The 13,021-nt window shown below is 40.3% G+C and overlaps 1 protein-coding gene across 3 annotated transcripts in view; it reads left to right on the top strand.

Moving 5' to 3' along the window:
• The window catches only part of septin6 (septin 6), a 78,182-nt gene extending 65,682 nt beyond the window's left edge, over positions 1 to 12,500 (top strand). The window contains exons 8-10 of one of the 3 annotated variants that reach the window (XM_048544159.2): positions 838 to 970; positions 1,166 to 1,356; positions 10,225 to 12,500. In XM_048544159.2, coding sequence (XP_048400116.1) covers positions 838 to 970; positions 1,166 to 1,356; positions 10,225 to 10,234 — 334 coding nt within the window. In that variant the 3' untranslated portion in view covers positions 10,235 to 12,500. Of the gene's footprint in view, positions 1 to 837; positions 971 to 1,165; positions 1,357 to 8,183; positions 9,964 to 10,224 lie in introns of those variants that run through there. The other 2 variants (XM_048544157.2, XM_048544158.2) reach the window with 2 other exon arrangements.
• The last annotated feature ends 521 nt before the right edge of the window (positions 12,501 to 13,021 follow it).

Here is a 13,021-nt window from a genome sequence, read left to right as displayed (position 1 = left end):
GCTGAGCTTTTCCAGCAATTTTTGTTTTTGTTTGAGGTTGGAGTATTTGCAATGTTGCCTGCACCAACAAGACTGCATGTAGTCACCCATGTGTACTATTTCAACGAATATAAATCTATTGTTTGCTAGAAATTGAAATGGTTTTTGAGAATTGTTTGTTCACTGGATGTGGGTATCTCTGGCGAGGCCAACATTTAATGTCCATTGTTGCGAATTGTCCTGGTGAAGGTGTTGGTGAGTTGCCTCTTGAAACCACTGTAGTCTTTGGGTTGTTCGGCACTTAGTGTTGTTAGGAAGGGAGTTCGTGTTTTTGCTTCATAGCAATGGCAAAAAAACAGTTTGAAGTCAGGGTGTTCTGTGGCTTGCAGGGCAGCCTGCAGATGGTGGTGTTCCTATCCTCAAAAGTATTAGTGGAGAAAGAGGTGATTCTTGAGGTGGATGACCTTTCAGGAGGCTTGAAGCTTTGGAGTTCTTCACTATTTTTAAGCAAGTGCAGAACCAGGGAAAAGGTTGAAATGGAAAATCCCTAATAAGGTGGAGAGCAGAAATGAAAGTTAATTTTTTTTGGAAGCAACAGATTTTCATAACCTGCTTGTGTTAAATGACAAGCTAAATTCCTCAGTTATTAAAGGGGGAAAAATAAATTCCAAAGAATGCAAAGTGGGAGAAACCTCGAAGAACTACAGCTGTTTGGCAGGTGGAGCTGTGTACGGGTATCGACAAAATAGACATTCTTCTTTCCCCCAACCACGTGTGGGTGTAAAGCTAACATTTTGACAGTGTTAATTGAGCTTTGCAAGCTGTTTGTGTCTGTTAAGTGATGAACTCCCGTTGCAGCTTGCAGGAAACATACGAGGCTAAGAGAAATGAGTTTCTCGGGGAGCTTCAGAAGAAGGAGGAAGAGATGAGACAGATGTTTGTAATGAGAGTGAAGGAAAAGGAATCCGAACTGAAGGAAGCGGAGAAGGAGGTAAAGTTCTTTGGATTTCTCCAAGTCCGTTTTTTCCCCTGAAGGAGCGAGCAAAATCGTCATTGTGGGAGCATCAGAGCGTTTCAGTTCACTTACTGTGCACTGTTGATGCTCTCGGTGTTCCCAGTTAGTTACTTTTGAGATATAGCCACTTCTGATTTATGTTTCATCCTCCTGTCTGTCTGTCTGTCTTAGCTGCATGATAAATTTGATCGTTTAAAGAAACTTCATCAGGATGAAAAGAAGAAGCTAGAAGATAAGAAAAAGAGCCTGGATGATGAAATAAATGCTTTTAAACAGAGAAAGACTGCAGCTGAATTGCTTCAGTCACAGGCCCAGCAGTCCGGGAGCCAGCAGACGCTGAAACGAGACAAGGAGCGAAAAAAGTAAGCATACGTTTTTGTTTCATTTTTCTGCTAAACCTTTCCTACATTTTATCCCTCACTAGTTTTAATGCCCAGAATCCAGTCACCGCAATTTCTTATTTTCAGCATCTTGAGTAGGTAGCTGAATGTACCATGAATCGATTCCTGTGTCTCGGCTTGAAAGCTAATGTCAATTTGTATGGTACTAACATGTACCATTATCCATAAAAGGGCCCTTACCTTCGCTTAGAATTCGCCGTATCATTTACGTGTGTAAGATTTGCAGCAAAATGTTTATTCACATGCACGGCAAGACAGACCAGTTGTGTGACATTGCTGTCACACATTCTAATAGGAGCACTATTTGCACAGGTGCCTTGTTCTAAACATTTTACATAGTTTTAATCTGGGCAGTGCATTTTTAGAGCCTGGAGTGGAACCCTGATGATTATCAGGTAAGTTTTTTTTGCTTCCTTAGCTGCTAGCTAGTGAAGCCAGTTCACCACTTGGTCAGCACAATTTACTGGGTGATAGGGGTAGGGTGGGGGCCAATGGTATGTACTATACTTTATACGTTTTACTCATTTAAACTCATTGGCAAAGCCAATTTCACAAGTGCCAGGTATTTGGGAATGTCCATCTGGCCGTTGGTGACCCCTATTCCCCTCAGTCCTGCTCCTCAATTTTAGACTGTGTCATCAAGCTCTATCTTGCCTGCGGAAGAATCTAATCTTTCAGCGCCTACCCTGTCAGCACACCCCTCACAAATCTTACTTATTTCAAAAAGATCACCTAAATTCCAATTAGCTCAGACCTAATTTGTCCAGTCTTTCTCATAAGGTGATCCTTTCTTCCAAGGAATCATCCAAGTGAACCTTTTACTGAACTGCTTCCAACATCAGTATAGCCCTCAATAGGTAATAGACAAAGGGAGAAAAAAGCACATTGTGATCCTTTTGTTTAGTTCACCGTTCTCTCCCTCTGAAACAACATTTATTTAGTCCCTGTGCTTTTTGACTCACTATTCAATTCATTCTTACCTATTGGTTTCACAATTCCCATTCCATCATTGCTTTGATCGCTCCTTCCTGCTCCTCTCCATTTGCAGTGTTCTGCACACACTGAACTTTCCCCAGTTCCTTTCCTGCACTTGGGTACTGCATAACTTAATGCTGGCAGTAAGCTCTCTTAATGCCACTCCCAGTAAGACATTTATGGGTCAGCTAGCTGACTTAGATGGGCGCAGCTGAAAGGTACTCTCTGTTCACAGAATCGTACAATATACAGCAGAGGAGGAGCCATCATCTCTCTTTTTTTTGAAGTGTGACTGACTCGGTTAGCTGTGCTTTCATGCTCTTTCTCTGTGCCTTTGCAATCTATCCAAATCGCTTTTGAAATCTGTAATTGAATCTGTATCCTCTGCCATATCCAAATCCCAATTGCTCATTCCATAAGTGGTTTTGTTTTTCTCATGCCACTTCAGATTTTGCCAGTCTCTTCTGGTTATCTACTCTTCAATCCATGGAACATATTTTTAAACTTTATGTACTGTATCTAAATCCTTCATAATTTTAAACATCTGTAAAATCTACTCCAAAGAGAACAGCCTAATCTGTTCCAGGCTATCCGTGCAACTATAATTCCTCATCATTGGAATCACACTGGTAATTCTGTTCTGCATTCGTACAGATCATTAAATGAGGTTTTGTGGTAACTGTACTCATTAGCCTTGCGAAAGCGAAGAAATACATTTTTCCTCTGCATTTACCATTGTTTATCTGTACACTGCACAACCTTCATATCCTTCCGAAAATATTGTGTCCAATGCAGGACAGTGTTCCACCTGTGTCTCCACAAATGTTTCATACATGTTTCTCATGGCTTCCTCCCATTGTTAACCTGTCCTGCCTTCTCCGAAGCACCCTAATTTGAAACTGATCACTCTGTCTTCCCAAGTAATTTTTCTGCTCCCTTAAGCAAAATACTTGCATTGGGAATTGTGAAAATCGAGTTGTATTTGTGGAATTAGTTGCGTTGCAAGTTCTGACAGTGTCTTGGAAGACAGTAGAATCTGTTGCTGAGGACTCATACCATCCCACACCCCGTCAAAAACTGGATCTTCCATATGAACAAAGCTTTAAATGAGCTAATAGTTTAGGAGGACATGTTTTGGAATTTTTGAAAGCAACTCTCATGCTTTCCCTTTCCCTGAATTCTGTTCATTGCTGACTGTAGCACCCATCAAGCACAGACCCCCAGACTAATACCTGACCTGTGCCATGTACAGATAAAGAATGGTAAATGCACTGAGGAAAAGTGTATTTCTTAGCTTTCACAAGGCTAATGAGTACAGTTACCCCAAAACCTCACTTAATGATCTGTACGAATAGTGTTTGTACGGAGAACAACATTTTTGAATGGTAAAATCAGTAGCATCTGCACAGCTACATCAACGCTTTCATTGGGTTGCACTTTTTTATAGCTATGTACAGTGTATTATTTGACAGCTAACTTTCTGAAAAGGATATCATATGGCTCTGTCCTTTTGTCCTTTGATTTGTCAGCTAGCTTTGCTTTCGTGCAGCTAGCTTTGTATCGGGCAAGGAGTAGTGCAGATACAAGCTCGTCTTGAGCCATTCGATTTGAGGAGGAGAGCTGTTCAGATGCTTGTTATTCCGGGTTTCCTGTGAGATTTTTAGACTACTATTCAGCTGGGAGCCTAGGAGCAAAATCGGCATTGTGGAGTTATTCTTGATGTATTAAGTGGAAATGTTAGGAAAACCTCTTGATCAGTTATTCTGGGTGAGATCTGCAAAATGTTTGCTGAAATTTGGATCTAAGCAGTAATTTTAACAGCCAATGGATTGCGGTGTCATCTCATTTCTGACTCCGATTCAGGTGCAGGAGTTTCCCTATAAGAGCCTGTAGCAAAAGTGTATAAGCCTTTTTTAAACAAAAAAAAATGAAGTATGCTTCGTGTTATAATAATTATGCTGCACTATTGTTAATGCACTAGTTGAAGCCTCTGTGCTTCCACTAATTGTTACCCTTTTAAACACAATCACCGTGATGGGTAAGTATGATATTGGGATCCTTTAGGATCACTGGGATCTTGTCACTTTTTTTAGTGCAGGCCAAATTTGGGTACAAACCTTTAGAGTTGAAAACAGCAAGCAAGTGTTGTGTATATGCTTTTATCATTGTATCCGTTCATCCACATTAGCTTTTGCATGCATACAGTTTTACAGTTAGTGTTCGCTGCATGCTGCATGAAACTCATGACTGGTAAGCTTGATTGATTACTAACCTCAACCACAGCAGTGGAATCGGTTATCACGCACTCGGTTTACTGTGCATTCCACTACAATTATTTTCTGGTGGCTTGTGTACATTGGTAGCAGATGTCCACATCAATAATTATTTTGAGGTGATTCTGACTCCTTTAATGTAAGGGTGACTGATTTCAGACCCCCTTGCTGTGTATCCTAACTTATTGACATTGTTCTGGCCTGGTCGCTAAGTGGTTAACTGCAGCTTCACAGTGCCAGGGGACCCGGGTTTGATTCCAGCCACTGGCGACTGTGCAAACTCCACACTTTCTCCCTGTTTCTACATGGGTTTTCTCCGGGTACTGTTGTTTCCTCCTACTGTGCAAAGATGTGCGGGTTAGGTGCTTTGACACCGCTGGAATTGCCCATAGTGTCAAGGGTTGTGCAGGCTAGGTGAGTTAGCCATTGGAAATGCACGGTTACAAGGATAGGGTAGAGGGTGTGGGTCTGGGTGGGATTCTTTTTGGAGGGGCAGTGTGGACTTGAAGGGAGAATGGCCTGCTGCCACACTGTAGGGATTCCATCATACAATGAACCTCAAAGGTATTATACTGAGAGATCTGTTTATGAAGTGATCCAAATCCTGTTGTTAAATGTTGCAGCCAAGATGGTTGTTAGTGGATTTGGTAATATTTAATCTCCCCAGGTTTCCTGCATATTCTGTGTCCAAAAAATTTTGCATGCAACATGGAAAATACAAATTGCACTGATACATTACTAGCATGTGAGCTTAACAGCCTGTAGAACAGGCTGAATTGTTGTTATTGTTACGTTCAGAAGTGTAGCAAGCAATTTTTTTTTTTTGCATAGCAAATTTCCACATATAATAATCTATACATAATTTAGCCAGAAAATTTTTTCTTGTTCCTATTTGAGAAATAAATAATTGCCAGGCTACTGGGAGAAACTCCCTTCCTACTCCTTCATTAGAGCTGTGGCATCTTTTAAGGGTCCTTCCATTTGACATCCAAAGGAGTGTTGCTGTGCTGGCATCTCATTCAAAACTGTGACATTCTGTCTTTTTGGGTGACCAACTTTGTCAAGGCTGACATCTAGTGGTTGGTCTGAAGGAGCTGACCAACAAGTATGCCATTGGAGCCCATTTCTGTGGCACCATTTGATTCTCAACTAAACATTATATTTTGAGTTATCTACAAGTTTGTGAAACCTGGGTGACACGGTAGCTCAGTGGTTAGTACTGCTGCCTCAGCATCTGGACTTGGGTTCGATTCCAGCTTCAACTGACTGTGTCTTGTCTGTATAGAGTTTAGATGTTCTCCCTGTGTCTGCCTGGGTTTCCTCCCACAATCCAAAGATGTGCAGGTTAGGTGGATTGGCCATGGGAAATGGTTAAGGGGACAAAGGAGGGGTCTGGGTCTGGGTGGGATGCTCTTCAGAGGGCCAGTGATGGGCTGAATGGCCTCCCCCTGCACAGTAGGGATTGGATAACTTAAGGAGGTACTGCAGTGCTGCATTTCTGGGTTAAAATAACCAGCACCTTTCAGTGTGGGAATTAGTTATATTCCCTGTGCCTACTTTCTGTTTTGCTATGATGTTTGTTGCAGCTAGGCTTGGTTTTGCCAAAGGGCTTTTTTTATAAAGTCTCTTTTAACAGGTTAACAGTTTGCTGTTTCTCAAAGAAACCAGACGGTTTCATAATTATGGTTTCATGGCTGGCTTTAGAACAAGAATCAAAATGTCATCAGTTTGAACGTCTCTTCAGTTTTCTAATTCTCTCAAACACCCTGCCCCCCTCTATTGCATTGACTCCAGAGTAACATTTGTGCCACCCATGTACCAGCCAATAGCCAGCTCTCCCTTGTGGGCAATGTCAATACCATTGCTGTATTTCTCTCCAGCAATATCCTGAGATTTACCATTGATTAGAAACTGAACTGGTTTAGCTGTATAAATACTGTAATTGAAAGAGCATGTCAGAGTCAGGTAACTCACTCTGTCTCCCTAGTGTCTGTCCGCAAGTCAGAAGTGTAGTCGAATCCTCTCCATTTGCATGGATATGGGCAACTGAGCAACACTGAAGCTCAACACCGTCCATGACATAGCAGCCCTCTTGATTGGCAATCCGATGTGCAACCTCCAAATTTCACACTCGCCACCAGTGATGCACAGTAGTAGCAGTGTGTGGCATCCTCAAGATTCACTGCAGCAACTCACAGCAGTGCTTTAGACGGCACCTTCCCAACCAATGACTTTTACCACCTGGCTGGGTAAGGGTCAACAGGTACATGGGAACACTGCAGGCCCCAAGTTTTCATCCATTCCACACATCACCCTGATTTGTGACTATATCTCTGTTCTTTCAGTGCCGCTGGGTTAATATTATGGAATTCATTCCCTAGTAGCACTCTGGTGTACCTACACTGCATGGGCTGTGGCAGTTCGAGTAGGCACACTTGTGGGCAATTTTTGGCTGACCTAGTTAATGAAGCCCATGTTGCATGGACAAATAAAAGAGAATACCCTTACACACCATATTTGTTAAACAGATTTTCAATCTTCAGGTAGTAGTTATTTTAAGTGATTTAGGCACAAACATAGATCGTTCTACCACTCCGGCCCATTCCAATATTCAATTGGCCATGCAGTTGCATTTTTGTGACTTTGCTCCATATCCCTTGATAATCTTGCCTAGTAAGGAATCACTGTCAGACTTTATAAACTCTCTTAAGTGTTCTTACAGTCACCAGCTCTAATTAGGGTGAAGAGAGTGGTGAGCATGTTCCAAGCGGAAAGTGCTTCCAAGTGGAATTTGATCCAGGATGACCTCATTCCGATTTTAAGATTGTGTCTCCTTGTTATTGACTTCCTCCATCAGAGAAATGGTCTCTATGTAAATACTTGACAAGTGCTTATCCAATTACTCTTCAATTGCCTACTCTTGGGGGATGGGTGGGATAAAACACCAATTTTTATGCAGCCAGCCTGCACAATATAACCCATCAAATTCCTGGCAGTGTTTGGGTGAATTGTGCCTCTGTCAAAGCTGTTCCCACAATTGAACCTGGATGTCCAGTTGGAGCGTGACCAAGACCCTCTACAGATGAAGCATATATCACACACACGGACCCAACACAGCACTGCCGAGGTTCGGTGTTCCGGCCACTCAAATTGGGCCTGACTCTTCTGATTCTGGTGAGGTGAAGCACCCTTTCTGCCAAAATTAAAGATGGGACAAGTTATAAATCAGTCAGGCTTTATTTTTCTCCCGAATAGTTTTCACCCAACATTGATTTTGTTGCTAAACCTGGGACAATTGAATAAATGAAGTAAAAGTGTATATAACTGAAGACCTTTCTTTAGTTCATCATTCTATGAGCTCAGTTCCACTGCTGTGTGTATTTGGATGTTTGCTCATTTTTTGTTTAAATATTCATTTTCATATTTAACATATACAACTGTACTCATTCATTATTTTCTATTTAAATCGTACTTGGCTGAACATTCATCTAGTTTAAAGTAACTCATGAAAAATTAATCCTACTTTTCTTTCATTTTCAGTTCAGGCTTCCTGTAGAATCCTTCCCTCCACAAGTCGGGAATGAACTCCCTTTTGCTCCCAGTTGCATTCCACCGCTTATTCCCTTTCCATTCTCATTTCTCCCCCCCACCACCCCACTTTCCTGATCACCCATTTTCACCTTCCTTTCCCCCCCACCCCCCACACCTACCCACCCACGCCCTCCATGTAAACACATGTACAAACTTGATGCTGTGGCTGTGCTGAATGAAGGAATCCAGCAATAAATAGTATGGAACTGACTAAAGGACTCCCAGTTTACCTCTTCAGTACTTGCATGGTACCACACAAGCTGCCATATGAGCATCAGAGACTGTTTACATCTCAGTAATTACAGCATTAGACCACATGGTTTTTCAGGTGCATTAGAATACTCAGGAAGTGATTTGCATGAAATTGTCACCATTTGTCTCACATTACCATTTCTCTGCCTCTGTTTGCTACACTTGTTTTCGGCTATTGAACCATATCGAACAAATTTTTTTTTTAACTTGAAATGGTAGGGTTTGAGTTTCATTTCAAGCTCATTCATCAAAGAAGAAAAACAATAGAACACAGAGCAAAATAAAGGATTTGCATTTATTTAAAAATCCCAGGGGTAGAGTCTGGAAGTTGAGTTTGTAGGTCAAGTAAAAAGTGCAATAAATGGAAGTTTTGGAGGTATATCTGTTACTGCTCATGGCAACAAGGAAGATTTTTAATTTTTCTCTAATTTTATTAAAAATTTTTTTGTTAATGCTCATTTTGATACTATTCTGTTTTATAATGTGAACTTTATGACTGCCTGTGCATGAGCAATATAGGACTCTGAAGGGGAGTATTTTTGGCCAATTGTTATTCGTCTAAGGCCCAAATGTTTAGACATTGAAGGAGTTAGTTTGCCTGCGGTTATTTTTTTAAAAATTCCATTTTTACTGCACTTCTCTTATGAAGGGATTGCTAATGTTGTGCAAGCTAATAGTTTGAGCTGATGTAGATTTTACTTACAAATAAATGTGAATTGACTCGTTTGGGTTTTGCAGGTTTGTCATTCATTTTTGTCTATATTTGTGCACTCTCTCTTTACAGTAACCCTTGGCTCTGCACTGAATAATTAGAGACTCTCAGTCATTATGGAACATGTTTTCCTTTGTTTTTCCCTCTTGTAAGCAGTGGCCAATATTAGATGGGGCAGCTTCTGATACGGCTCACCGGCCTTGGCCTGTGCATTTTAAATACGAAGCCAGACTTGTGCTTAGCCTTTTGTGATCAACAAAAGCTTGTTTTGTATTGTATTGCTCAAAATAAGATCTTTCTTTTAATAGAATTTAAATGATTAACATTGTACACCAAAAAAGTGCATGTGCTTTCTTTTTTGCCCATGTGACAGCCATTAAGTGCATTGCTTTTGGGTATTGTATTTTTAAAACTAAATTGCACAATATTTATTTTGTAAATGTGGCAAAGTTGAATGTTTTTGAGCATTGCCTTCAAACCTTGCTAAGGTGTTTTAATAGCGAGACATTGTATTTCCTCAGGTCAGCCATTCCAGTCTCATGGAATCTGTGATGGTTCTATGTTGTTTCGAGACTCCATGAAAGAATGCCATGTACAATATTTTATACATTGTATTCTTAGTCAATTTGTGCAAGTCATGCACTGATTATTTTTTGTAACCATTACCTAGATAGGGTTTTTTTTTTGCTGCTTATTTTCTTGCTCCACAGATTAATTCTGGATGTTTTACAATATCTTTAAGCTATTAAAAGCAGTTGCAACTCAGTCCTATGGTGTCTTTATTTATTTGAAAATGTGATCCACAAAAAATGATTCCTCACGTAAAAAGAACCTTTTCATGGCAGTCACAGACACCTCATGTTTTCATCTTCAGTTTGTCATCCTGTTTTTCTGCCCGTCCTCCCCAATTTGCATACCCATTAATTTTTTTTTCTGTTGGGATTTCTGTTCTGTATCCTGTCCTCTACGCATGTCCAAAATATCTTCCAGTGTTGATGATCTGTCTCATTGTGTTTTTCTCTCTAGCTTCTTTTAATGTATCTTCATGGGCTGCTCTCTGGAGGAGGAGACTGCGACTTGTAGAAGAGTTAGGGACTCTTGTGCTGTGGCCGAGATCTGTTCTTTAACTGTGAAAACTAACACTGTACTCTTTTAAGGGCAATGTTCAGCTTGTGTGGGATTTTTTTAAAAACCCTTCACAGCCCCATTTTGTGTTTGCAAGTTTTCTTATAATTAGGACGAAAGGTTGTAAAAAGTTTTTGGTTTTTGAATTTTACTCATTTGTGGATTAAGACTGCAATTTTTCCCTCCTTATTTAATAGCTTCTGTTCTCGTGTTCTCCATTCTCAGAATTCAGCAAACATGTACTATTTACCACTTCAGTATAGCTGTTTAGATTAATTTGACACTTTTATTGTGTAGCTGAATATTTTTTGTAAACTGCTTTATGAGGGAGTGTTTTATTGGGCTGTCTTCAATTTAGCAGTACAAGTTCTAGTTTTTAAAAAATAGTTTGCCAGGCATTTTGCTTTCGCTCATTGAAGGGGAGGGTGTGAATCTAAGTTCAGGTAATGGGACTTGTCAAAAGCATCTTTCTGCTATCTTGTGCATGAACCAAAATGGTGAAGAAAATGTAATGGGTACATTTTGAGATTTTGTATTGAACACATTTCTTTTAAAAAGAAAGAGGCTAGGTTAAGGCCTCTACCTAGCCATACCTTGTGGTATGGTGTGGTCCTCAACCATACAGTGCCAAAAAGGGTCTGTGTCCAATCCCTGGTCTGTGGTGCGTTCGTTGAAACATAGGTGGGGTGTTTGAGTAGACTGAACGCTCAGCTTAGAAGGATAGACCACTGTGCAGTTCAGATTCTTTGAATGGAGGACTTTTAAGAGATCATGTGCACACAGCCCTGGTCTCATATGCCTTGCTGAGGACTGGACGAGCCCAGCTTCCTGGATGAAGTGGCTCGTGGAGTTTGGCCGTTTGGGTATGAATATGCGTGAGTGATGTGCTGGAAGTAAATCCAGCCACGAATCACCACCTTCATAAGTAAGTGCTGGCAAGAAGCAAGCTGGGTTTATGGATTAGAATGTCTTTAGCTTCTGTGCAGTCTCACTGTAGCCCCGTCCAGAATTCTGAAGATCAAATATGTGCACCGAAGTAATGAGTTGTTTGTATTTCAGTAAAGGGTCATACGAAAGTACATCTTGTTCTATACCATGTTTTAACTGATTTTTATTAGCATCAAGCATTAAGGTAATTTTTTCTTTTGTTCTGTGTATGCCGCCTGCACGCAAAATAGAGTTGGATAGATCCTTGGGAAATTTTGTAGGGCTGTGGTGCAAAAGCAAGGGAGTGACATTAGATAGCTCTTGCAAAGGGCTGAAATCCTCCTTCTGCACTGTATCCTATTCAGAGACTATGTGCCTCAGGACTGAATGCTTATAGAGAATCCAATAACAAAAAAAAACCAGTTTGACTGGTGAATTGCTAGATAGCACAATATTGTAACTGTTCCGATCATAAATGTCGGCTGACCGATATCCAGTCGTGGTGTTTTGTTGCTTAATTTTCACAGCAGTGAATCTCTGAGGTGAACATGAAGCAAGCTAATTTGCTAAGGGGTGGGGAAAGAGATAGAAAGAAATAAGAGCGCATGGGAGGGCTGAGATTTGAGGATCTGTGTTCCTCTCAAAGTACTGTGTTTACAGAATTTATGTAGGGCCTGTATGCACGTGTGTGTGTGTAGGTGTACGTCTGTGACAGGTCCACCCCTAGTAATCACTGAGCAGACTATGAGCTTTGAAACTTTTTTCTACATGTATTATATTTTATCTGTCATTTATCTGAGCTTCCCAAAAAAAACTGTTTAAAAATGAACAATGGAATAAAGTATGTTAAATATAGTGGCATTTTTCTATAAACTTGCTACATATTATTGCTGTTACTGGTGTTTGTGACTGTACCGTGATTAAAGTCAGTGGCTGAAGGTGGAAATGCTGCAGAAGTTGGACTTTGCCTTGTTAACATTTCTGATATTACTGTCTTTTTTAAAGAAAAAAATCCTATTGTCTTTCTCACACCTCTCTGTGGAAATATTGCACTTGTCTGAATTCCATTTGCTTTGAGCTGTTATTTCCTATTTATTTATTTCTCTGCTGCTTGCCTCACTTTAGTGAGGAGCTGCCTGGGCTATGTGTACCTCATGGCAAGATTTTATTTATAGGTCTTTCCTTGTTGAGCCATTATACAATGTTTTTTTTACTTTGCTACCATTGCTGTAAATTTTCAATAAAATTTTGGGGAGAAAATATATTTCTTCACTTTTTTTTCCCACTGATTTCCTACTTAAGAGTTTCTGGTCATGGAGTTCTTGATGCAAATAAATATGCTTGAATTAAGCACAAGTGCAGGAATTTGACTTGCAGTTGTATATTGGCCATCTTCTTTAAGCAAATCATGAACCTGGGAATTCCTATGTGATTTAAACCCAATTACTGTTCATCGGGTTTTTGTTTTAAGTTTTTCCTCAACTATGATGAGTGAAGCTTATAATTTTAGACAAGTGACAAATGGAGAAAATATTTACTTCCGTTTTGTGGTTAGTCAACAATAAAGGATATCACATTCCCAAGAATGCATTGCTGCTGCACTAGAGGGGGAAATATGCATTTATATAGTCCCTTTTTATGACTAGACCATTCTAAAGCACTTAGGCCAAGGAGGTGTTTTACGTTGCTGTTCTAATGCATCTGAACAAGATCAATTTGAAATTTTAACACAGCCCCCCACCCCCCAAAAATTAAATCAAATCTAGATCTT

This window comes from Stegostoma tigrinum, chromosome 15 (genome assembly GCF_030684315.1).
Source record: "Stegostoma tigrinum isolate sSteTig4 chromosome 15, sSteTig4.hap1, whole genome shotgun sequence".
Taxonomy (NCBI): domain Eukaryota; kingdom Metazoa; phylum Chordata; class Chondrichthyes; order Orectolobiformes; family Stegostomatidae; genus Stegostoma; species Stegostoma tigrinum.
Note: the sequence above shows the minus strand (reverse complement) of the source record. Positions and strands in the feature narration are given on the sequence as shown.